Below are 26,463 nucleotides of genomic sequence, written 5' to 3'. Positions count from 1 at the left end.
CGTTGTTAACTTTAGTTCATATATTATACATCTCATCTATAATTTATCATAAAGAGGGACCTTCCATTATTTATCACCTGCATGAGAACATGCATGTACACACATGCATATATGGGATACTTTCTTGCATAAAACTAAAGATTAATGTATGAATATTTAACTGAGGTTATAATCTAAGCAAGTATTGCTTCTAAAAGTTTTAGAAAATACTTTTGTCAGCAACTCTAATATGTACTACAGGGTACACAGTCTGTTAAGAATCAGGTGATGCTTCTCCACAGAATATTATTTCAAAAGTGAGGAAGAATTAAGGTAATTTAAAATCTTATCATCGTATTAAAGATATGTTCTACATATTCCAATTTTTTCTTCAAAACTTACTGTCATTTAAGAGCTAGTATTGGCCTTAAACATAAGTCATATTTTAAAGAGAGACAGATTTTTTTATATTAAGCACTGGAGACTATTTCAATTCTATACACTATGTGCTATGGTGCAGTGTTAAGCTGGGACTAGAATATACTGAGATGACCAGGACTGTCCTGAACAATCATATTGTCTTTCATTTAAGTGGTGTCAGTGGCTCAGAAGGCAGGCTATCAAACAAACTTTAAAATATGCCCTCCTCAGTCAGTCAGCCTTCCCATATGCAGTAAAACTCTGTGAGAATTTTGTCTGAATAAGGGGAGAGAGAAGCCTGGGTCTTATAGAAAATACTTGTTACTCTTCACTAAAAAAATCTCAGTTTCCCAAGGTAGAGTGTGGCAAGTGTTTGCCAGTTAACTGTAGCAAATACTCCTTCAAAACACAGAATCAGCATTTAACTACACATCTGTAGACTTTGGGAAGCCTAAAATACCTATCTTTCTTTCTCATATTAAAAGATCTACATGAACTTTAGCAACCAGAAATTATTTGGTACCTGCTATTTCTGTCATCCAGATATATTGAATAGTGGTTAAACAAAGGTTTATTGTGCCACCAATACTTGAGGGTTGCTGATGCAGAAAAAGCAGCATCCGAGCCAGAAGACAATGCTATGTTGAAGTCATGCATTTTAACATATTATATCCCTAGAAAAAATAATTGCAGATTATGTTTGAAATGGTATTAATCACATAGCTTGCCTCTGAATGTTCAGGTGTTTGCAGCTTCTATTTAAATGGAAAATTATTCTCAAATTAAAAAAAAACAGTAATATTGGAAAAGTATCTCAAATTAAGTGAGAAAGGGTAGCTTTTAATTTAACCTTTTTTTTTTTTTTTTAAGTTAGGAAGAGATTAGTTAATAGCTGTTACCTTTGGTAATGTCACTTTTTTTCCCCATCCCTGTTTCTTTTGATGGCTGCATCTGTACAGCAGTATTTAAAAGTATTTTTTTATAGAGAGCAGGCAGGCCTGCAGTACAGAGTCCTAGCCACACAAGTGAAATTGGGTCTCTCCTTTGGCACCAATCATCTCATGGGTATACTCTGCAGACTATGCCACAGAAGAAGAGTTACCCAGGTAATAGGAAAAAGTGTAGAAGAGTTTCAGGTTTAATATCTCATTTTGAAAGATTATGTCAAAGCAAGTCAATGTAACAGGTTGGTCACACAATCAGATCACATCCAACCTTTTACAATTAATTATTCAAGTCTTTCTTTGTGCTCTTGTCGATTTGAACAGAAGAGCTGTCAGCTGTTGAATCTCTATTGAAGACCAGCCTTAGATCGTTATTATTGAACTGCTCCTTACTAGACTCTGGGGCCAATGCTACTGTCAGAAAGAAACAGAAATTAAACATGGTATATTGACTTTTGGATCTTTTGGATATTATTTATTTATTTTTCTCCTATCTTCTGTGTTCTTTGCTCTGCAATGTGCTGTGCTTTGTACAATGCTCTCCTTGTTCCAGAAAGAACATAAAATCAACAAGGCTCAATTTACAGGGATTGCATATATGTTCCACCTTTTTAATGAAAATGCTCTAGGGAGGGAGATACTGTGTCTCAACTGTGGACATGGTATAGAATGCAAATCCTAGGTTCAGTGATACAAATTCTTGGGGCTCTGCGTAAGGGGATTGGAGTGAAGAAAAATTGGCTTTCTCCTGGGAGATAAAAACTGTGAACTATGAAAGCAATAATGTTGACCCAAATAACAGTTGCTCAAGAGATTGAACCAATGCAGAATTTGCTTAGAATAAATGCAGCTGTCAGATTTTGCTACATTAATTTTCTTTTTATAAGATTCATTTATGGCTGTTCACATCCCTAAGCCATTGGCTGCACAAAAGAGTATACCCAGATTAAAGCTGAATATCAAGAAAAGAGAAGAAAAATAGTTTTAGTTCAGAGCTTTTTCTTCATTACTTTTTTGCTACCCAGTATTGAAAAATAGGGATAATTATTTTTAAATGTTCTTATCTAAGTGACACTAGCGTTTCTTGAATGCTCACGTAAAATGTCAAGTCCCAAAAACTACACTGTGTTTTCTCGGGAAAAAGAAGTACATTGAAGCAAATTGGCTGAATATCCTTACTTTAGATTAAGTTGCCCAAAAAAAGACTACTTTTAGACCTTATGCATTTAAAGCACTGTCTACAGAGAGTCACATCTCTTTTCAGGCAACTGTCATGCACAAGTAAGAAAATCAGACCACTGGTACATGATTTTAAATCCCTTTTAAGCCATGTTCTGATGGCTTAAATGAGACACATATATGGTTCACAGGTTTCATAATGGTCCTCTACCGTAAAGGTGTATTTTATCCCCATGTGCTAATCCTTTAAAAACAAATATCATGCATGCAGTTGGCAGTTGATCCACATCTACATTGTGCAAGAGATCATGGATGTGTCTGACTTACACTCTGTATGCTGCGGCAGTTGTACTGCACTGATCATCAGTGCAAAGTACTCCCTTCAGATTCTGCACATCTAGGATGGACTGGATGTGCTGTACATGTATGTGCATTTCTGTCAGGTCAATCCAGGCAACTTTATGCTGCTTACATTTTCTGGGAATGCAAGAAATGTCAATTATATAAATCTTCATGTATAAATGTTATTAGCATGGTCAAGGCCATCTCTACTAATGTCATATGATGTTGACAAGCAAGGTCATTCCATGACTCAAAATGTTCTTTAATGGCCTGTGGAGATAAAGAAAGAGAGAATGACTTGCTCAGGAGGACTGCTTAGGGTCCAGGCAATGCTGGTATCTCTGCTTTGACATTTTTATTTTGTTGCTTTTTTTTTTTTTAATCTAATGCTATGCTTCTTCAAAAAAAAGTTTTAGAAGTAGAAAAAAATGTTTGTGTGACTTTCAGCCAAAGTCTAAGATTTAGAATATGAGCTTGCAGTAGCTCGTTCTAAAACACCTCTATTTTCTTAACATTCATGATTTAAAAGATACCAAAAAAACACCTTATAGTGGCTCTTATTGCTTAATAAATGGTGTCATGCAACCCTAAACCAGAGCTGTAAGCGTTAACAAAATAGATGCTTTTCATCATTTGTAGAACTAATTCTATCTTTAAGTAAAGGAAGAGCTCAGGAAAAGGAGAATAATGTTTACAACAGACTTGCCTAAAACATTAGTCTGGCAAAAGGCTATATTTCAAAATTTATTCTGAGGTCTTCATACAAAATGTGCAGCAGTGCAAATAAAAACAGGTACAGTGTGCTTGCGAACACTGACAATTGAAATAGTAGAATAATAGTAACGTTTAGTTCATACATAGAGCTTTACATATTCAAACCGTGTCCTTGTTGTGTACCTATGTAAAGGGTTGGATATTATTTGGCAGGTCTTCAGGCACAGCATGTAAAATAAGAAGTAGGAAAGGATGCTTTTATGCTCAAAGACCAGGACTTGGATATTGGATTCCCAAGTCTTCCACAAACATGCAAGATAACGTTAGGCCAATCAATTAGCTTTACAGTGCCTCAATTTCCCGATCAATTAAAAATGGGCAAAATATTAAAATTACCTGAGAAATGTATTTAGGCATATTTTCATAATGTTTTTGATATCTGGAAAGGCTGTCAAGTCATGATCCTCTGAGCAGTTCAGAGAAGGCAATAAAAAACCCTAAAATGCTTACATTTATTCTAAAGGAATGATGTTTGTTGTATTTATGATGATATTTTTCTTTGTGTTGCCAATCTAAGGAAAGTTATAGTACAGAATCAACATAAGCTTTATGAGAAGGTCTGGAACTACACATCCTTCCTAGTTTTATCTCTTATATATCTTTGAAATTAAGTTGGATTGAAATACCCCATAATCTTGTGTTGATGCTCAGCATAAATCACACTCTGAATTTAATCTATGCTGAAAAGTTGTATTTACTGAACCCTTTCACTGTTAAAAAGTTAGTTTGACAAAGATGTCAGTAAAGAGCCTACCTTGACAAAACACAGAAAATAAACATCATGAATAGAATAGAATAGAATAGAATAGAATAGAATAGAATAGAATAGAATAGAATAGAATAGAATAGAATAGAATAGAATAGAATATTTCAGTTGGAAGGGAGCTACAATGACCATTGAGTCCAACTGCCTGACCAATTCAGGGCTGACCAAAAGTTAAAGCATGTTGTTAAGGGCATTGTCCAACTGCCTCTTAGACACTGACAGGCTCGGGGCATCAATCACCTCTCTAGGAGGCCCGTTCCAGGGTTTGAACACCCTCTCAGTAAAGAAATGTTTCCTAATATCCAGTCTAAACCTCCCCTGGCTCATCTTTGAGACATTCCCACGTGTCCTATCACTGGATCCAAGGAAGAAGAGATTGGCACCTCCCTCTCTGCTTCCCCTCCTTAGGAAGCGGTAGAGAGTAACTAGGTCACCCCTCAGTCTCTTTTTCTCCAAACTAGACATACCCAAAGTCCCTAACCACTCCCCACAGGACATGCCTTCCAGCCCTTTCACCAGCTCTGTTGCCCTCCTCTGGATGCCTGCAAGGACCTTCACACCCATCTTAAGTTGTGGGGCCCAGAAATACTGGAGCTTCTTACAGCATTATAACACACATTCAATGTGTTTCTGATTATTAAAATGTTGTAAGAATTATAAAACTTTGTAACCCACAAAAAGTGAGGTCAGCATGCATGTTGGATCCCTGTATGCTGATGCAATACAGTCTGGGATCATATTCTTAAGAATTGCTTGCAGTTATTCCAATTTAAAATCAGTGTTGCTTTTTTTTTTTTTTCTTCCAGTATATTTGATTATATGTGTGACTTATCTTGTATAAGACTCAGTTGCTATTTTTCTAATATTCCTTTATTAATTTCATTGAATCAGGGTCTGCAGATGATCTTTTATTTCATTACACAGTATGGAACAATCTTTACCTATTTCTGCTCTTACTACTGTCATCCTGATGCTGCACCTGTTTAAAACACTGCTTCATCAATTTTTATGGTGCTAGGCTGTATAGGCACTTAATGAAGGTTCTGTATGTGTCTATACTGAGGAAAATGTGTATCAATTCCTAGAACATGGGACTTGTCAGGAGATTATTTTTAAAAAATAGTATGTGTATGAGTGATACTCAGAGCTGAAACAAGTTAAAAACATAAAGCGTATGAAATGGAGCTCTGTGGCTCACCTGTGTTGTGTGGAAGGATAATCCAGTGACAGAGGTATGTTCCCATCATATTCCATAGCAGGGTATGTTCACAGTGGAAATCGGTGTGTATGAGAGAGGACAGGTTTCTAGAGGAAAAGTCGTATGCAGCTGATGGTAGAGGAAATTTTTTAAAATATTTTGTTCTTTAAAGAGCTGTCAAAAGGTGACTCCATAGACTTAACAATGTTGTCTTGTTCTAAAGATAGAAATGTACATCGTTAATTGATTTTTTTCTTCCTCTTAAAAATTATTCACTGAACACTGGACTCTGTCCCTAAGGGACTGGCCAGGACTCTCCAGGGGAAATGATTTCATTTAGCTCTAATTCCTAGTGGAACTATTTCCTCCCACAGTTTATATTTTGAGTAGTTTTTACCCAAGAGACAACATGTTTTACTTTTTCAAATTGAGCAAAGAAGATAATAACTTCTTCCCAAGTCACTACCCTAAAACCAGAATTAACCTGTTTAGGTTTCCCAAATTTTACACTCTCAAAATAAGTCATTAGGTAAAAATACTGTGCTAGAATGTACTACACAAGGCTTTGTCTGTTAGTTACTGCATATCCCTTAAGAAATATTCTGAATACTCAGGTGTCTTGTGAATCTTTGAATAGAAATTTTCATGAAGGGGAGTGGGTACTGTTCTAAGGTTCTCATAAAACTGTTTCTTAAGGTTGAAATGCTTCATTACCTTCACAATTACCTGCAGAACAAATGCGGCTAAACATGTGGGGCCACAGAGTTGCAGCTGCTCTAATTAATGTAGCATAATATTGATTATTTGCAGTTAGTCAAAATAATTCTGCAGCTGGTGGCACTTGTAATTCTGTGTATGTGAGGCTGTGATTTATTCTGATCATATTGTGTATAACAGTATGTATTCTGCATATACAATGACTTCGAAGCTATAAACTATTAAGGTGAATATTTGATGATGGTGACATAAACCAACTGCTGTTCAGGCCAGAGGAGATGGAGGTTCTTCATTTACTTAACAAGCTTGTGTTTAAATTTACCTGCAGATAGAAGGAGGGGTGGGTTATGTTCTTTGATGTTGTAAAGCATAAGTTTATCTGTGCTAAGCCACTGGTCAGCTGCAGGCTATTTATTTACTTGGGATGCACCAGCAAAAGCCTGAGCGAAGAAATTTTAATCCTCCAGACAGCTCCATATATCATGGGCAAAGCTGAATCCTCTTTAATCAGAGCCCCTAAAACTAGCTAGTGATTTAAAATTATCTGCTTGCTTTCTAGCTGAAATAAGGAAAGCAGATTCTGCAGTAATGTGTGCAAGGACCCAAATCATCTAAAACTGTGGTATTAAAGATTATGGCAGTTTTATTTAATATCCTGGAGGACTGACAGTTAGCAACAGCGGGTGGAGAATGGTAGTTGCTCATGCCTAATATATTCATAAAAGATTAAGGGGGTGAACAATTAAATATAAACATTATGTGATCAGTCACGTTTATACTATCCAATCATAAAGTAGTAGCACTTAACATAAACTAGTCTGTATACACAAAAATACAACTCCTGCATCTATTTATGCTCTTTTTAAAAAAGAGCATGTTTATTCCTCCTTTATAAAGCTTGAATACTGCATACTTAATGTAAGTGGAATTGGTATGAACAATTGGCATGAAATACATTTTTGCAGTCTCAGAAACATGGAGGGGGCAATAAAATGTGTTCTGATTTGTGTAATTTGTCTAACAATCTGGTTTTCAGAGTGGCCATTATCCTAGTATCCAAACTTATTCAGAAAATGATAGCACTGTGCATATAATAGCAGTAATGCTCATATGTCTTTCCTTATTCTGTGATTACAGAAACACAAATGAACTCATGTTATAGTTGAATTTAAAGCAGCTAAAACCGTGAATATAGATACCACCAGCTTTCAGGACCTGTTTGATTTTTGAGCATTGTGTTCAGGCCTCATCCTGTCTGAATGTGAACCCAACACAGTGCCACAACTCTTGTTCCTAGGGTAAAGCTGTAATTGACTCAGCAGATAATCTCTCTCAGCTCAATTTAGAAAGCCAAACCTGGAGCTTCATTTCCCTCCCTCCCCCCTTCCCCTTTATGTCTTTCTCTTTTTTGCCTTTATTGCTTTATATTTTTTTCTTTCTTTTTTCTTTCTCTTTGTTTCTTTCTCCCTTTCTCTCTCAATTTTATTAACCTTATGGTTCTATACGCAAAAAATCAGCAGGCTTGTTGTCTTAGCTAGTAATATTACATGCAAAACATTAAGGGAAATCTGGAAATGATAGCTGTGTCAAAATCTCAAGTTATAAGACACAGTAAGCCATTTTGGAATGGAGAAGTAAACACCACAGCATCTAGATTTCATTAAATCTGTTTTCTTCAGAGAGATGCAGAAAGACATGGTTGGTCCCTAATATTCCTTAGATATATAGATGCCAAAATAATAGCAATTCTGTGTTAACTGTTCTTCTCTTTAAGCTTTTCTACTTTCAAGGATCGAGGGCAAAATATTTCATGACCTTGCTCCCTTCCTCTCCTAGTGTTTTAGAGAGATGGTAATGATGGTTGAATTGGACTTCACACACTTTGAGCAGTTCTGACCTCCACTGGCCAAGGGGCAGCGTGACTGACGAATAACAGATTTACTTGTATAGCCTGATTCAGACTGAACTGCCAGCAAAATAGATGTTCCTTGAGGGAGGGATGTGACTGAGGTAGAAGAGGTGAGGGGGCTAAAAAGTGATGGTGTAAGAAAAAATCTGTCTTAGTCTTGAGCTATCGGTTCTACGTAAATATTGCAAAGTTAAGAATCCATCTGTATTACAACTGGAACCATGTCAGGCCATTGGATTGGAAATGTTTATAAATGTCCTTAACTCTTTGCAGAGAGATAACCTCAGTTATTGAACTCAAAACAGATTATGCACCTATATAAAATAGAAAAATACCTCATGTGAGGTTTCTGGCTTGTTTTATAAATTCTCAAATTTAATTCTGGGGAAAGAAAAAGAAAAAAATCCAAACAGAAGGAAAATGGAAAAGTATAGCTGCTGTGGAAATAAAGAAAACTTCAGACCTGCAAGCTCAGTAGAGATACATCTCTGTGAGCTTTGAGGAGCCTGAACAATAGATCAAATATGGCAGCAACCTCCTTTGCCTCAGACAACCACTTCTTATGTCTTTTATGCTTATTTCTTTCCTTGTGTCAGGAAAAAATTGGAAGACCTTAATTCCTCATGAGTAACATTGTACTAGGGTGGCACTTGAGAAGCTTTACCGCTGAATCTTTCTCCCAGAAACTCACATTCATGGTGGCCTCTCCAGTTATCCAAACCCAGATTTCTAAGAGATAAAGACCAGGCCATGTAATGCAAATAAGTGTGTGGTTCTTCAACAGGTGTGCTTGAAGGGTGGAGGTGGTAAGAGAAGGAAGGGCTAATTTAATTGCAATTGATTAAGAAAGTTCATTGCCCTTGGGCTGTACGGCAGTGCTGTGGCTTCCTTCCTGCTCCTGTTCTCCTGGAAGTCAGCTGCAGGTTGTGTCCCAGGGAGAGGGGCAGTGGCCAACACCCTCCAAAGGTGCAGTTTGCAGACCCTATTGCTGAGGGAATGTGAAGGGCTAAAAAATTCAGTTTTTTCCCCTGTAGGGTGTGCTACCAGGGCCTGTGAGCTTGGCTATGTCCCTGGGGGTGAGGTTGTGCTGCTCAGAGGAGCATAGTCCTGTTTTGACCATCTGCACCACCTACTGTGAACACCACCCTAGGTGTCTTATGTAGGTTGAGCACATTATGTGAGTGGTGCTTGGAAAAGTGAAATCCTTACCTCCCTCTTTCCCTATATGCCTCTCTTTCCTCATCTAATCTTTGGTTTGTGTATCAAAAGCATTCAAAGGACTGTGACTTCAGGGCACAGTTTAAGCACAGCTGCTTCTAGCACATTTTCCATGCCCAGAGCAGCAGATTGTTTTGCTTTGAGAATGATGTTGTAGCAGTGCTGTAAAACTGAGTTATAGGTTACTCTCTGCTTTGGCTCTGTGGGGAGGTTTCTCCCCTTGCGTGCACAGGTCATGCTAGAAACTTGCTTAGCAGAAGCAGTTCTATCCAGCAGAGGTGACAAGTAAGGTTGATAAAAGTTTATTTGTTCTATGTTATCATTTGGCACACAATTAGAACAGCCATCTGTTCTCTTAATTTCTATCAACCCAATTTAGATTGCAATAACATAATGCTATTAGATGTGTTTCCAACAAAGTGAAAATCAAATATGATTTTTTAAACCATCTTGAGGATAACATTACCCCTATTTAAAGACTACCAGCATACTGGGGGAAAAGGGCATGATAAAAGAATAATTAATGCTACAGTTTTAAAATATTCTCATTTTCATACAAGAATATTATGCACTAATTCGACAGGAAAGTGTTCACATTTTCTTATGAATTATACATGAGAACAATTTCACATAAGAAACCTAAACAGAATTATTTTAACTTATTACTCAGACCTGTAAAATTTTATTTTAATCTCTGATATTATACAGTCTAATGGAAAGCATTAAAAACCTTACATAAGAGCAATTTCATAATTGTTAATGTGACCTCTTCTCACTTAGAGAAATGAACACATGATCTGCTAATGCAGCTCAACTTTAATGAAGTCACTAGGTTATTTAGGGCACCAGTCAGCAGATAGTAAAATGAGGGGTGTGTTTCTAAAATGTCATGGGATTTGGGGCCCTCAGTTCAGGTTGGTCAAGCCTAGGTGCGACCCAGTTTCCTCCCCCTCTTCCCTGTTCTCTTCAGGGTCTTATTACTTTGAAAGATGTATCTTCAAATCAAGTGGTTTGGTAATATCTCAAATGAAGACATAAATTTAAAGTTTCATTAATGAATGAAAATTAGTAAAGGAAAGACATGTTGATAAAGTATGCAAACTGTTTAAACGTTGGTGTAATGGCAAATGATGGTATGGCTTGGTGAGTTGCATAGGGAGATTGGATTGTGTGATAAAGAGGTCTGATTTGAACATGTAGTTTTTCATACAGCCCATTCTAGTGTTAAGACAGACAATAGGTTGCATCTACAGAATGGGGGAAATCTATTCTCTAAGTCCATGAGTCTGGAAAGGAGATCACAATTTTCAGTGAACAACTGAAGCAACTTAGCACTGATAAGACAACTACTGTAATTTCTGGATGTATAAGTGGAAGGAAAATTTGTATAGAGGAGAGACATTTTTCATTCCCTATTACCAGAACCATTACTGAATGGTTGCGCATGATCTGAACTTGAAAAAGAACTACAAAAAGTTGTTAAGGTGTTGGGCAAAAACTACAGGACTATTTCAGGCTATGAATAATTCACAGTAAATGATTTAGGAAGTTCAATCTGTATAACTAATTAAGGAGAAAGATGGTTTAAGAGGTAATTTCCTCATGTTCTGTAAGTACTTAAATGGGCAGAAGATTTCTGACTGCAAAGGAAATCTTTAATGAAGGCACAGTAAGATCCAACAGCTGGGTTCAAAGCCAGATAGACCACAAACCATACACTAACTTTCAAAAGTGAGAATAATTAACCATTGGAGTAATTTACCCGGGGGTATCACATGCCCTCCACTTACAAGAAATCTTTAATCATGACTAATGTCTTTTTTAAAAAGCTATAGCTTAACTTCCAGATATGGACTTGGTGCAGGAGTTAATGGGTGGAGTATGAAATGTGACAATAAATGACTCTAATGGTCTTTCTAGTCCTTGGATCTATTTATTTTGTTTTCAGTCTCACAGTGAGGCAAAGTTATGTATTAATGACAGATGGGATGTTGGAGAAAGAATTATGGGTTCCATTCCTTGTTTTTCCACTGACTTGTGTACATTGATCCACGTATCTCAGTAGGCTTCTCTGTAAAACATTTAAATTTTAAATAGTAATATGTTACTATGCTTGCCCACCTCACCAAGGCAAAATGTGGTAAGGGTTCCTAACATCCTTTGAACTCTTTGAATGAAATGTATACTACAGATATTGGACCGGGTTTTCAAAGGCACCAAGAATTGAAAACCAAAAAAGATGTAAGCTTTCAACGTCTCTGAAAATCAGATACTGAAATCATTATAATCAAGTTTTCAAGGCATTAGTACAAACACTACTGAGAAGGAATAATAAATGGGAATTATGAGCTATATTTTGACAGTGTTCTTTTTAATTGTTGTGAAGGAGGCTTCTCTGCCTTCCTCCCTTGAACAAGCCTGCTAACAGCCAAACAAACAAAAAACTTCAGTTTATCTGAAAGGATGTTCCATTTTAAAAAATCCTTATTTGGCATATTTAAGTAGGTGAGTCAAAAAAATTAGACTTTGTTACAGCAAAGCAAGTGCGATTAAATTAAATGTGCCTCAAGAAGAAAGCACTCCCCTAGATCAACAGGGCAATAAGAGCTTGTCGATCCCTATCCTGGTGCATTTCTAAACACTTTTTGAAGTACAGAAGGCAGAACACTCAACACTTTGGCTTTGTCACAACTGACAGCCTGTCGGTTTTAATGAAAATGCTCTCCGTTTAAAGATGACAGAAATTACATGCATTTCTCCTTTTATTTGTCTGTCATCTTTTCTGTCTCGCATTTTTAGAGTAGAAGGAGGGGTTCGTTATTAAAGCATTATATAAGTATGCAAAATATATTAAGAAGAGAGGAAAAGGAGAAGCTTTAGCCCTGCAATTATACACAATGTGTGTTGGTAAGAAATGTATACTGTGGGGTAACATCTGATGTGTGGCAATAACTATTTACTTGTAGTTATCTTTAAAGAGGGTGAGGCAAAAATCTCTAGATAATTCTTTAAGTGAAGGTTTTATTATACAATTGTCTGAGTAATTTCCAACAGGAAGATGATCTAAGCAGTGTTAGCTCAAGTATGCTCATAACTTCTCTAGAAAATACAGCAAGATAACACTGAAAAATTTCTTGGCTCTGCACAGCTTTCACAAACCTCTTTTATTAAGTGGCAGGCTTTTAATAAGTGTACCCACTCGCATTGACCCAGATGTATAACTGCATCTGAGGAAACTCACTTCCAGGACTGAGGAGGGAAGGCTTCACTTGCAAATATAAGTCAGTACTATGGGATCTGGAAATAGCCCACAAATCTATACATATTCTTCAACCTGGCAGTAGCCACTCCACGCATTTCCCCAGTTTCAATTCCAGAGCAACTGTTAGCAGCAATAATGTGTAGAAGGTAGAAATTCTGAGGAAGTGAGCTTTCGGCAGTTTTAAGGAAAGCTCTGAATTTGATCTTCTAACTTAATTTCTGTGACAATTGCTTCATGCTTACCCTGAGAGACAAATTTAATTATCAATGATGTCCTGTATAGACCATATCTCAAAACTGTGCAGAGGATCTGAAAATAATGAGAGCTTTAGAAAAGCATAGAGAAATAAATTAATTTTTAAACTTTGGACACATTTGTATGATCTTAAACTTGTGCATAGTAATAGTCTCCAACAGTGTGACTCTGTAGAAATGGAGTTATGTATACTTTGCAAAGGTGAAACTGGATCCCAGAAAGAGAAAGCTACATGAAGCCATTGTACAAGGAGTACATTTCTGCCTCTCAGCTGTTTGGGTTCCACTCACAGCATTTGCAGATATACTTGTGAGAGACGAGAAACCAGGCCTGCAAGAAACTAAGAAAAACAGCCTGAGAAAGCAAAAGTTGAGGCTGATCGAAGAAATGCCTCAAACACTCGCAAGACAAAACTATGAGTCACAGGGTGCATTCTGTGGAGGTCAAAGCTGGTAAGGCTGCCCAAATAACACAAGATGCAGCTGGAGGAGGGAGCCCTGTGGAGACAGGACAGCTCTGCTCTGGTGCACCTGGCCAAATTTCAAGGGCCATCTGTCTGGTGAATGACCTTTGCTTCATTATCCACGAAATGCATATTAAAGTTAACACCCCTCAATATGCTAATGAAGGCTAACATGATCATGCTAATTACATCATCCCATGAAACACCTTACCCCTCCCCATACATGGGATACGTAGGTATGTGGGTCGACCTAGGGGATGGACCCAAGGAAAGTGTGTATAAATCAAGGGGGGGGGATGGGGAAGAAAGGAGCCTGGAGAGTGCAGTGAAGTGAAGAAGACAGATGCAAGCAAAAAAGACGGATGCCTCCTGTGCCTCCTGGAACCCTCGCCGGCAGGATCAGCGCAGAAACCCAGACCGGTGATTTGTATTTCCCCATTCCCTCTATCTCCCTCTTTTCCCTTTCCCATTAAGAAATGCAAGGCATATTGTATTGCTTGCCACAACTTGCTATATACTTAGCCAACTATTGTGTGTTCAATTAGTACATTGTGGGTAGTTAATAAATGTTTGGACTTGGAGACTTGTCCACTCCACTGGGGATTTGCGAATCTGAGTCACTTGTCTCCCTCATCTGAGCGGGACATGACAATACTGAAGGAACCAAAATGGCCACAACCATCCCATTAACACCTTTTCATGTGTTCCTGGTCCTGTGATGTGATAGCAGCTGAGCAGTATCTCCACCAACATCTATCCCTGCATAGTTTGGTAATGGAGTTACATCCCAGCTTGAAAAGTCTTTTCTAAGCCTTGATTGGGCTACAGAGGACATATCTGCATGATATACACAGAGCTGGTTCAGCAGCCTGGCAGCCCTGCAAGCCGAGTGGCTTTGCTGTGGGCAAGCACACGTCTGAACTGTGGTGTGCTATCTGAAATACAGAGCTGGTTAATGCTCACACAGCTGGAAACAGAAGCAAGAAGGCATTGCCTTTGCTGCATACCCATCATTAACCCCAGTAAAGTCCTTAAATGTGATTCCAGTCTTGTAAAGCTGTCATTTTATGCTGCCTACAGACTAAGGGAGACAACTGTGTTTTAATTACCTGTAGTCCTTATGACATATTTCTTGGCAAAGGTAGATTTGCTCTATGAATATTTCAGTAGTGCATAATCTGCATGTGACACATGAGTCAAACAGCCCATGGTTTTCACACCAAAATTCTAAATATCCTTCTAACCTAGAGACAGGGGTAAAGGTGAACCTTGTTAAAGGGTACAGATGTTGAGTACCTATGTGATGAGGAGATAGGGTGGAATGGGACAAGTGTTTATGTCTGAGTAACTGAGAACTGTGAAAGGAAAAGGAAGAATACTTAGCATAGGATAGTACATTATATCTAGGAGTTACAGTGTGAAAAACAACCACCCCCACCCCCCTGCCAAAAAAAAAAAAGCATTCTCTGACCAACAGGAAGTGCTTCTTCTGTAGAAATCATTATGAGCCTGCCTCCCTAAGGGGTGGTAGGGTCCTCCTTGCTGTGGCTTTGGAGCTGGGCTCTATGACTGACATCAGGTAAAGAACAATCCTGTGACTCTAAGGGGGTTCACTACGTGATTGCCTGCACACTTGCAGACTATGCTTTCTGGTTGCTAGTAGGTAGTTGTTAGCTGCCTGGTATTTGTAGAAAACCTCGTTAGCATGTCTGGTCAAGCCAAGCTTTTTTGTGACTAGCAAATAAATGAATTATTAGTAATCGAGAAACTAGGTAAAACATATTTATTGGTTTAACTTATTCTTATTAACTGTCTATATCATTTCCTCCAAACACTGCAACTAACATATTAAAATATAAGATGCAAGATAGCTTTGCTTTTTTTCGTGTAACATTTTCAATGCTGTATATCAGACACCTGGCTGCGAAACTGAAATATTACCTATTCAGGTGCTTTTCCTACTACACTCAACAGTACATCTGTTTGTAAGTAATTTCTGTTGAAACACAAGCCTTCTGTATGCAAGCAATTATATTTTCAGAGGCATATGGAAGTCAATATGTCCTCTATATAAGAAGGCACCTCCCTAGGCTGTAAACCCCCTCTAGGCAGGAATATAGTGTTGCTCATGGCTGAGCAGAGTGCTCTTGCCATCCAGTCCTCCCTCCTCTTTCCCACTTTTCCTTGCCCAGTTCTTCTCCAGTAGCAGGCAAGTAGCTCAACATTTTCTATGCCTCCATTCTGGGGATTTATTTTGTTAATATACTTCTTAGTAATGGCACACGTTATTTGAACAAACAATGTAGTTCAGAAGGATATGTGCAGTGTGGTTCGTGCTTTTCCAAAGTTGTAACCTAACTGCTTCCTTGCTTGTGGACTTTCAGGACTTTCAGGAGAACAGGGTCAGCCAATACAATTTGTCAGTGTGGTTATTTTATAATTCAGTATGCACACAAGGATGAGAGAGGTGGGCTGATGTTGCTTTATTCAATATTTTCTGCTCTAAGGGTCAGTCCTGTCCTGTGACATTAAATGGTTGTTAAATTTTTTTTTTTTCCATTTCTTTTAGATTGCGGTTTAAAGGAGATTGCCCTCTGCAATGATACCATTTCCTTTCTGTCGTTTCTCTGCTGGATTGCTTTCCCACTGATGCATCTGTGAGCATGTACCCTGGCTACACTTAATAATTAAAAAGTCATTGCTGAAATAGAGCTCTGAAGAAAAGGAAATATCTCCTGCTGCATATTACTGAATATTAGTTCATAATGTGTTTCATCTTTGAGTATTCTCTCCCCTAATTTGGGAGCCAGCTATGTTTTTAATACATGGGTACATGTATGTATATTGGAAAAGCTACCAGCTACTAGAGAAAAAAAAGCAGACATAAAAAATAGGATATCAACATATTTTCCAGTGTAAAAGTTTTAGAAAAGCATACGGAGCTTAGACTGCAGTATTATTTAAGCGGAAAGAGTGGCCAAGTGAGGCCCAAGTTTGCAGTGCATTGTAACTGCATTACTTCCACTTATTGTAACATGGGAAAAGCTTTAGAGTAACCATGTACACGTAGATGTTAGCTTTTTTGTGTCCCTGCTTTTAAAACATGCGTTTTCAACAGAACAGAGGCATTTGTGCAGGTGTCAAATGATCGAAACTGCACATGTGTACATACGTATTGTGATGTTTTCCACATATTTTAGAGTTAATAATAAAAAAATGCGTATTTTAAGAGAATTTCAACTATATTATCTTCAATTTGAATGAACACTAGGAGAAATGCTGACCATGAACATGTCAGCCTTGTTCAGTTTTAGGGGGCAGTCACTTTTCTTTCAGAAAGCAAATTAAGTTCAGCAATCTTTCTGTATATAATTAAACAAAAAAAACCAAAACCAAACAACAAGACTTTGGATATTAGACAACACATCCTGTGCTGATTATTTAAACCCTTCTTTTAGACACTGAGTCTGTCTATCTGCTTACATTGTGCTTCTCTAATCACAGACTGCAATATTATTTTTAAAAAAAGCCCGGAGCTGGTCAGATAATGTATTAACTCACCTTTTGCCAGTAGCTTGGCCATGGAAGTACTGAGCTTCAGGGAGCTCAGCCCATCCTGCTGAGGCCTGAAGTGCCTTAACCCACAGGAAACACAGACAGGGTGGGGGCCATGGGACTGTTCCTTACACTCCTGCTGTCTGGCTTGCAGCTGGTGCAGGTGTGTACACCTTCACTGGGGTCAGTGGTGTAGGCAACATCAGCAAGGCTGGTTTTGCTGTCCTTGTTTTCCCATCACACCTGAAGCAAGCTGTGGAGCAGGGCTGTGCAGTACATGGCTCTTATGACTGGAATTCTTCAGCAAATATGTCTCATATTATTGGGGTAAAAACTTCCTCCTTTTGTTAGGTTCTCTTGCTTTCATTGATCCCTTTAGTTTTACTTTTTATGATCTTTTTTATCCTCAATTTTCTGGTGTACCCGGACAACACATGCTATTTTGGCTAATATTGTTTAAATATGCATGCCGTCCCAGACTGTCTTTCTATCACATACAGCTCTGATGGTGAATTGCTATCGTATCACTCTACAATATTGAATTAAAATGAATTAAATTCTGCACTGGTTCTTTACCCTGTATTTTATTTTAGGTGCCTCTTGGATATTGTTTACTGATTGTGATATAGACCATGGCACATTTCTTCCCTTCATTCCTCACATTTTCCTTACAGCTCCCTACCTTTTTTATAAAAAGTGCACATGAATTAATATCTTTATATGCACCTTCAGTGAGTACTTAGTAAACTTACAATTGGCAGCTTCTAAACTATGGCAAAAAAACCTTTCAGGACTCTCCAGCTTGTGTCATCCATCCCTCAGTGTGAGTAAGCAGAACACAGTAACAACCTTCAGATATTTTAAACACTGCAAATTCTTGTGTCTTTCAGGACCTAGATTTCTCATCACATCCACGGGAGCCTTGTATATTTTAGACGTACAGAATGAAGATGGACTGTACAACTACCGATGTATCACAAGGCACAGATATACAGGAGAAACACGACAAAGCAACAGTGCAAGACTTTTTGTATCAGGTGCTCCTTTATATATCATGCTACATTACGTACTGTATATGCCTCTCTCTAGTGTGCTAAACTGGCAAGGCAGGTTCTTGTGCCTGTATGCGCTAACAACAAAGTTGTCTGTCAAATGGAAGGTAGAAGTGGTCAGCTGTGAGCTGTTGCTGCAAAATAAAACGTCCCATTTTAAAATCCTTTTTTCTGTTTTTCATCTTCTGTTAGATATTTCCAGAGAGGCTATAGGGTACACTGGCATTTAGTACAGGGATTTTTACTAGTTTTAGAGTACTGTATAAAAGGACTGTGGGTGGGATTCATCCCATTAAAAGTAGACCTGCACAGTGAAAGTATCTAGTCACCTTAACTTCCCTTTGTAACCAAAGGAGAGGAACATTTTTAGCTGCACACTTTAGGGTGAGATGAATTGCCCCATTGTCCCTATTTCTCTCTGTTAACCATAGCAAGAGCTCAGGACGTTTAGCTCTGCTGTAGATATTTCCACTGCAGGAATCTCAGGTTAGCTGAGGTGCATTTCAGCCTTCCTTTTCATTCATCACACTCCTTCCCTGGAGAAAACAGCATGTTTCCCTGCTTCCAGGAGTGATCTCCAGCCAGAAGAGGTATGTGACCTGTCCCAGGGCACCCAGGGTGCTGCAGGCAGACAGGAGGATTAGCTGGTGGCAGTCCATGGTTAGAGCTAAGAGTCCCAGGGCAAATGGCCTTTTGCAGCAGGTAGGAAAATGAGAAGGTAGATGGGGTATTTTAACTTTTCCTTGTAATCATAAATCATCTCCTGATTGTTGTGTGTGTGTGATGGACTGTTGGGTTCCTACACACCCCCCCTAAACTCTTGGGGCTGTCAGTACAGTGCTGCTCCAATCCCACCTTCTCCCCATTTTGTCTCAGTGAGAGGAGGTGCCAGCTGTGGATGAGATGAGAAGGAGGAGCAGACCCCAGGCCTGAGTTTGGAACTTGATCTCAAACATCTCTGTATAGGATTAGCTCTTCTCCATCTCCCCTTCCTCTCCCTCATTTTGTGAGTGCATGTAACTGCACCCTGTGTTTTTATGTGAGCAAATCTGCAGTTGTATTCCCACATCCATAGAGTTATATAAGTCTGTATCCCAGACTCTCTCTTCTTTGTCCCTGTATCCTTGCCTTACAGACGTCATGTCCACCATCCCACTGAAAGCCCCCCAGAACTTTTTCTCATTTTCACTGTTACTAAGTTGCCCTAAAGATCCTAACCCTAAATATCAGTCAGGGTATGGTGACCTTCACAATTTAACAGTCAGTGGGGCCATTCTCCTTTTCACCTCATCCTCTTGTCTTTTGTCAGAAAAAAAAATCTAGTGATTAGGTCTCAGTTCTCCACTCTCTGTTTGAGAGCCCTAAGAGAGATAGAGATGGGCACCAGGTTTTGCATAAGTAACATAATTCCTGCCCTTCTACAAAATGGTCATTGCTGAAGGATACTGAAACCCTCTGAACGTACAAGTCAGTACTTAACTATACTAATGATTAAAAAAATGGTGTGATTGTTCAGATCAGAATCACTTACCAGTGAGATCCAGGAGTTTCTTCTTTGGTATGTGTCCCCTGTGGTTAAAACTCTTGCCTCTGCTTTTCCCAGCCAGGTGAAGAAGTAGTTTTGCTGCACAATAATCTGCCTGCTTTGGTCTTATAAGGATAAGCAGGGTCCTATCTTTCTAGCTGGCTACATAATATGGTCTGCTTCCGTATGAAATCATGCTAAGGCTGAGCCAGTGGTAACATAAATAAAATCAGGCTTGTATCTTGGTTACCACAGGAAAATTTCTAGTTATTTCTCTGAACAAAAGGGGAAAAACGAAAGCTCTGTCTTGTTTGCAATTCAGGATAAGCACCCTAAAAGGTGTGCTCTGTCTGGAGTTCCCTTTTCTATTCTCCTCTGCAGGCCAAATGTAAATAGGAAATTTCACCTGTGTGCAATAGAAGACTTTTTTAATTCAATGGGGTTAATTATTCTCTATTAGAGCTATAGTGGGCTCTGATTTCCAGTCTGTTAGTCTGCTGAACCAAGTGCAGCACTTATGGGCAGAGTTTGTCTCAATATTTCTCTAACAGGTTTTCTTTTTTCTTGGCTGGAATTCATATTTTAAAATAGTGAGTCCTTTAAGTGTGAAAGGTCTGCTTGCATGAGACCTAAATTTTTTCCTGCCTTTTACATCCATAAATATTCTTTGCTTATTTGGGGATGAAATAGTTTGTGGTGGATATTGATCATAGCCTCTTGGTCACATTTTTAATACCAGTTAAGCTTCATTATTGTTTGAAAGAGAGGGTAATATACATATAATAGCAAATGCACATGTGAATAATTAGTACGCCTGTGACCAAAGCAAAGTTCCAGATTTCATTTGGAGTAAGAACATCTTGAAATCATGTGGCCTTTCTAAATAAGATTAAAACCAAGACCATTAACATGCTACAGATTATTCCTCTAATGCCCATTTATAGTGTGCTTTTCCAAAAATAATTTTGTCCAGCCATGAATCCCAGTTCCCAAAAAAATCCTTATGATTTTGAAAGTATAATGAGTTTCTTGCTCTGCCCTTCAAAGAAGATCCAGAGTATTTTAGAACAGTATTTTGCCTCAGATCTTCCACTGTTGTCCTTGCTAGAAGTCATTTGCAGCTGACTTTTAAAGCATAGTAAAATAATCATTCAAAAGAGTCTATACCTTATATTGGAACTGAGTTATATTACTTTGCTATTTGCCTCATTACAGGTAATTGCTGATGAACCCTGGGATTTCTTTTGTGCTTTTTTTCTTTTCTTTTTTCTTAACTGGAATATATGCAATGTAGATGCTCTAACTAGGAGTCTCTTCCAGGGGCATCCCAAAGAGATCTTTTTACTATCCATGTAAATATATAAGTACAGAGTCCAAGAAAGCAGGTCACTGGAATCATATTTTTGTGTATCCCTGAATATATTTTAAATACCTTCTCTATAAGAACCAGCTCAAGGCTTCTGAAGTATGCAGGCAAATCCCAGTTTAGCTGTTCCATGGATGGGACTTCAGGCTGGGCTGCTCCTGCCAAGACTCAGTTCGAGAAGGGAAAAAGTGAAGCGAAGTGAACCTGGGATAGAGGACCCAGGGACCGGGGTGCGGTTCTTGAAGGGACAGAAATGGTAGCTGCAGAAAGGGTCTGTGCCTGCCATGGTATCTTATGCCATAGCCCCCAGCTCCTGGGGGCAGCCCGCCTGGCTTACTGGGCTTCTGCCTAGGCATAGGGGCAGAAGGGCAGCAGCTGCTTTGCTGTTGCCATCAGCTTGTTTTCTGAGGTGGTTTCACACTTTACCTGGGCCCAGCATTGAAGCATATGAAGTTCTCTGCAGCAAACCAGGAGGCTGGCTGACTGGAATATTTACTAGCCACAGCTTTTCATTACCATTACTTTAATTCCTCCCCCAGTGGCCCTCAACCTGTTTTGAAGTCCATGCAGTACTTTGTATTTTTGTACTTAAAGGTTTGCAAATGGGACCACATATATACTTCACAAAGTCTTTTGAAGTTAAAAGTGTATGGAGAAGATATGAAGCTACTGCAAGTTTTGAGTAGGAATGCACAGACAATACCTTTAAAAGTCAGTTCTACTTTTTTATTATTTAATTATTACTTTCAAATGAAGAAATTGATATTGTGTAGATGTAACTTCCCTAAGAGCCAGAGCTGTAATTTCTTGCATGCTTACGTTTTTACTGAGTTAATTCCTCAGGCTGCACAAAAGAATCTATGCACTGAAAACATAGATGCCTGATGACCCAAAAGGCGAGAAAGAAGCTGGCTAATCAATTAGTCAAATTGACATTGGCCTCCCCAATAGCATCCTGGCAGATTGTGCTTTCACTAAGCCAGACATAAACAACATGGCAAGCTCAAAAATATAACCCATCTTGATGCCAAATATGGACCTCGAGGCTACTGATGCATACAAAATCATTTGTTTAACTACTGGCTGACACGTTTCTAATGAGACAGGCATTAAGTTGCTGTAAACTGAATGTGGTTTTGCCTTCAGTGACTTAACTTTTTCCTGGCACCTAAAGAGCAGAAAACCTCTGTGGTCATCTTTCATTGAACTTGGCATTTAGTTTTTTATCTAGATATTCACATAAAATTTACTTAGCTCATTTGTTTACCATCACAATTTTAGTTTCTGGGTTGATACTATAACTTGCACAGTACCTCTAGGTATTTGCTCTCATGTGTACCCTTCCAGGCATGGCTGCAGTTCATGAAGATATACCTAAGTTAGTTTTAAACTAATTAGCTCAGGTACCGATTACACTATCTGTTGAGGAGCTTGAATTCAGCATGAACTGTTCCTTTAATCTCTCCAGCTCCTGACAGGAACCTGCTGCAGCTGCCCTGTGAGCAGTACTTGAGTCCAAGACCGCTTGAAAATGTTGAAATGGTTGCAATCACACCAACACCCAGGCAACTATGATGTAGATATACCCTAAAAGAGATCAGTGTGTCAGATAAGAGTAAAAGGAGTTGATCAGCATGTGGAGTTTCTTTGTGAGACAGAAACCTTAGCAAAGGTGGTGTATGTGATGAGAAAATACTTAGAGGAATGCTTGTTGATTTACTGTTCAGTGTTTATGTTGCAATAGCTCCAGGATGGGCTTTTATCATGCTGCATGCTGCACAAAACTGTAACTCATGTCAGACTCTTCCTCCAAATTTTTCAAACGTAAAAACCCAAAATCAGAGTAGTATTTCTGGTAGGGTACATACCCCTCTGGTGAAGGCAGTCTGCCAGACTTCTGTGTGATACATAAATATATGCCAGGTGCTACATAAGTGTGTTGCTGCTTTTCTCAGTAAGGTGAGCAAAGAAAGTTGAAGTATTAAGCTGTAAGTTGGTCTTGTCACATTAAGTTATTTTTCCAGAGAAGAAAAGGCTCATCTGTCAGTTAGACTGCAGATAGAAATTCCTGTGTCTTTTCCCATTTCTCTCCTGACAAGGGAATAAATAGCTCCTTTAATTCAAAGCTTTTAGACCAATGAGAAGCATGGAAAATATGTTGGCTTCATTCTTGTCGAGTAGTGCAGAGATAACAGTAATAATTGTTAAGGCAACACATTTCTGACTCTCCATTCCTGTGATAGGGGACATAAAGGATGACCACATAAATGGTTGCCACCTGGAAAAAATCCAGTGAGAGGATTTCCAAGTATTCATGAGATGCTTCAGTAGTACATGCTGCTGGATCCCAGCCACCACTACTGAGATATTACAGACTGATGGCTGGGTTACAGTAGTAAACTGTAGTACATAAAATACTGGCTAGTAAGTCAAAAAATGCAGGAGAAAATATATTGGCATATTGCTTAGCGAATGAAATAATTTTAATGCTCCCATTGAAAACTGCTGTTTGTTCTTTCAGATCCAGCAAATTCAGCTCCATCTATTCTAGATGGGTTTGACCACCGTAAAGCCATGGCAGGACAGCGAGTGGAGCTGCCTTGCAAAGCATCAGGGCACCCCGCACCAAAGTATCGTTGGCTGAAGGACAACATTCCCTGGGAGCCTGACAGCAGGTTTCGGCAGACAGTTACAGGTCTGCTGATAGAGAACACGCGTCCGTCAGACTCGGGCAACTACGTCTGCGAGGTGTGGAACAACTATGGGACTGCTGAGATGATAGGGCGACTGTATGTAAAACGTAAGTCCTGGACTGAGTGAAGATCTCAGGTCACTTCTTGCCTGGGTGTTTGCATCAGGGAAGATGTTGCCATATCATGCTGTACCTTCTGCTTTGTTGCTTTATCTTAACAACGCTTAAATTTCTCAAAGTTGTGGAACAAGAGAAAGTAGACTCTGTGGAGATGAGTTAGTTGGACAATTGAGTGATCAGAAGTGCAAATAGATGCAATTTCTAATGTAGCTATATAATTTATCACATGGAGGATATGTAATTTAGAAGCTTGAACTGGATGCTTAAAAAGAAATTGCAAATGTTCTCATGAATAAAGCTGCCAAACTCTCATTGCCATGACTCATGCTGTTCAGTAATATTGAATACTCATACCTCCCCTCAGTTGAGTATTCATGTGTGAATATTCTGAATGTTTCACAAATTCTACAAAGATAATTATTACTCAGAAGCACTGCACTGGAAAACCATTATCCTCCCATTGTTAAAAAAAAAATTATTTCCTGGAATAGAAGTAATGCTTAGTGAACTAATGTTTCCACGTATGTAGCATGACTAGCAAACTGAAAAGGGAGAAGTCTGTGAACAGATCAGGAGGTAAAAATGTTTTCACAAATAATTATGCATAATGTATTTGGGCAAAATAAAACTGAGATCAAAGATCAGTAATTTGTGAATTATGACAGAGGAGCTTTGCTTCTAAATCTATTCATAAAAATTAGTTGAATTCAGTCTGCCCTGTATGATTGATACAAAGTCAAAACTTCCAGAGACATGATGTAATATTATTGCTAGTGATACCAAAAGTATCCCCACTGTCTGGTGATAAGTTTTACTTACTGACACAGTGGTCAAACAGCTAGTAAATATCTTCTGGCTCAGGTTGGCAGGAAGCAACAGTTGGGCAAGGGAGCTTTACCCTCAGCAATGGAGGATGAGGTTCACTTTCTTGTGACATCATGTCTCTGAGATGTTGGTGGTGCACTTGAGTGTGTCCATTTTGTTTAATGGGTCATTGACAGTTTTGAGCCTTTGTGGTCATTTGCCCAGGAAACATAGAGATAATTCAATGACTTGTAACATGCATATGAGCACAGATTAACTGTTGCTCTGGACCATTGTAGAGGAAAGGTCTGTTACATATGTGTCTGTGATCCAGAATGACCGAGGCCACTGACCTGTGTGGTTTTTTTCCAGGCCTCTGTTCCCAGTGGGCCACTAAAGATTTATTCCAACCTGTGTGTTATGAAACCTTCAGTCAAGTGAATGAGTTAGCTGAGGAAATTTTCATGTATAAGCATGTGTATACATGTGTGTGTATGTGTGTATGCAAGCTGGTAAAAAAAAAAAAAAAAACAAACCCTAAGGTGGTATATATTTAGTATCAGGGACGATATCAGTGGTGATAGTAGTCCCTTATCATTATAAGCAAGTCAAACCAATATATACAAATCATGAGATGAGATCTGCATTCAGTAATGCCGATAAACCGTTAGGTGACAGGATGGGTGTATCTATGTTAATATTTTAGCATGGATCTTCCACCCTTAAAAGCTAATCTCCTGGTCATTGATGTTTACTGCACTTGTTCCCATCAGGGAGTGGTTTTAGAACATGTAAACTGGGCTCCTTTGCAGGAAGTTAACCAGAAGATGAGCTTCAGGAAGGCGCCTAATGCACTAGTTCAAATATCCACACTGAACTAATGTGAAGTAATGTCCTGCCCTCCCAAAACATGTGTAGTGCCATTGTTAGGCCCTCAGCACCAACAGTGTTTCTCAGTAGATCTGCTCCTACTGTTCACTTAGGTATGGGATTATATCATGTGTTGAGTAGATTATCCCTATAGTTCTATGTTTTATGTCATGCATGTTGGTGGCAAAAATGCTCGTTTAGAGCAAACACAATCATCTGTTGTTTGTTTGGGTTTTTTTTCAGAATGGCATGGCTGTGATTTTTGTTATCCTCCTTAAATGAGAGTCAATTTGTTGCTCGCACATAAATGTACATATATACTTAATGTTTTCTATTTGCCTTTCCCTCTCCCTTCTTTTGATTTAAATCTTCAGAACCACTAAAAGCCACGATCAGCCCACGGAAAGTAAAAAGCAGTGTTGGTAGTCAAGTGTCCTTGTCCTGCAGTGTGACGGGAACTGAGGACCAGGAGCTCTCCTGGTATCGTAATGGTGAAATCATCAACCCTGGTAACAATGTCCGGATCACTGGCATCAGTCGGGAGAATCTTATTATGGATGGCATGGCCAAGAGTGATGGTGGAGCTTACCAGTGCTTTGTGCGTAAGGACAAGATGTCTGCTCAAGACTATGTTCAGGTGGTACTAGAAGGTCAGTCACTACCTGTTTAGCAATTCTGGTCTCCATAATAATATGTATGTTGTCTTTGGTGCCATCATATAGTGAGGGACAGTGGACCCTAAACAAGAGAAAAGTGTAGTCATGAATTGTCAGTGGGGTTTATTGTGCCCCACTCTGAGCAAAAACTAATAAAATGAAAAAAATTATTTGAAAACAAAAATCCCTCCAGAGAAGTACTTCCAGTCAATAATTTTTTTGGTGGGGGTGGATGGTGGTGATGCTGATATTTTACATTAGCTTTTCAGCAGGACATGAGAGGTCTCTATTCAAACATTTTCTGGTTGGGTGTATTGGCTTGAAGGCTTGGAGATCATCTTAAGTAACTGACACAATGTTCTACATGATAATCAAATGAGGAAAGTTATTAGTTTGG

General features: G+C 38.8%; 1 protein-coding gene across 2 annotated transcripts in view; it reads left to right on the top strand.

Annotated features, from left to right (window-relative positions):
* Nucleotides 1–26,463, top strand: part of DSCAM (DS cell adhesion molecule) — a 476,243-nt gene that overhangs the window by 271,031 nt on the left and 178,749 nt on the right. For both annotated transcript variants that reach the window (XR_012621906.1, XM_074814395.1), the window contains exons 4-6: nucleotides 17,872–18,018; nucleotides 23,446–23,724; nucleotides 25,785–26,060. Coding sequence is in view for 1 of the 2 variants with exons in the window: in XM_074814395.1 (XP_074670496.1) it covers nucleotides 17,872–18,018; nucleotides 23,446–23,724; nucleotides 25,785–26,060 (702 nt within the window). In the remaining variant the exon portion in view is untranslated. The remainder of the gene's footprint in view (nucleotides 1–17,871; nucleotides 18,019–23,445; nucleotides 23,725–25,784; nucleotides 26,061–26,463) is intronic.

This window comes from Strix aluco, chromosome 2, assembly GCF_031877795.1.
Source record: "Strix aluco isolate bStrAlu1 chromosome 2, bStrAlu1.hap1, whole genome shotgun sequence".
Classification (NCBI taxonomy): domain Eukaryota; kingdom Metazoa; phylum Chordata; class Aves; order Strigiformes; family Strigidae; genus Strix; species Strix aluco.
This window is presented reverse-complemented; position numbering and strand designations above follow the sequence as displayed.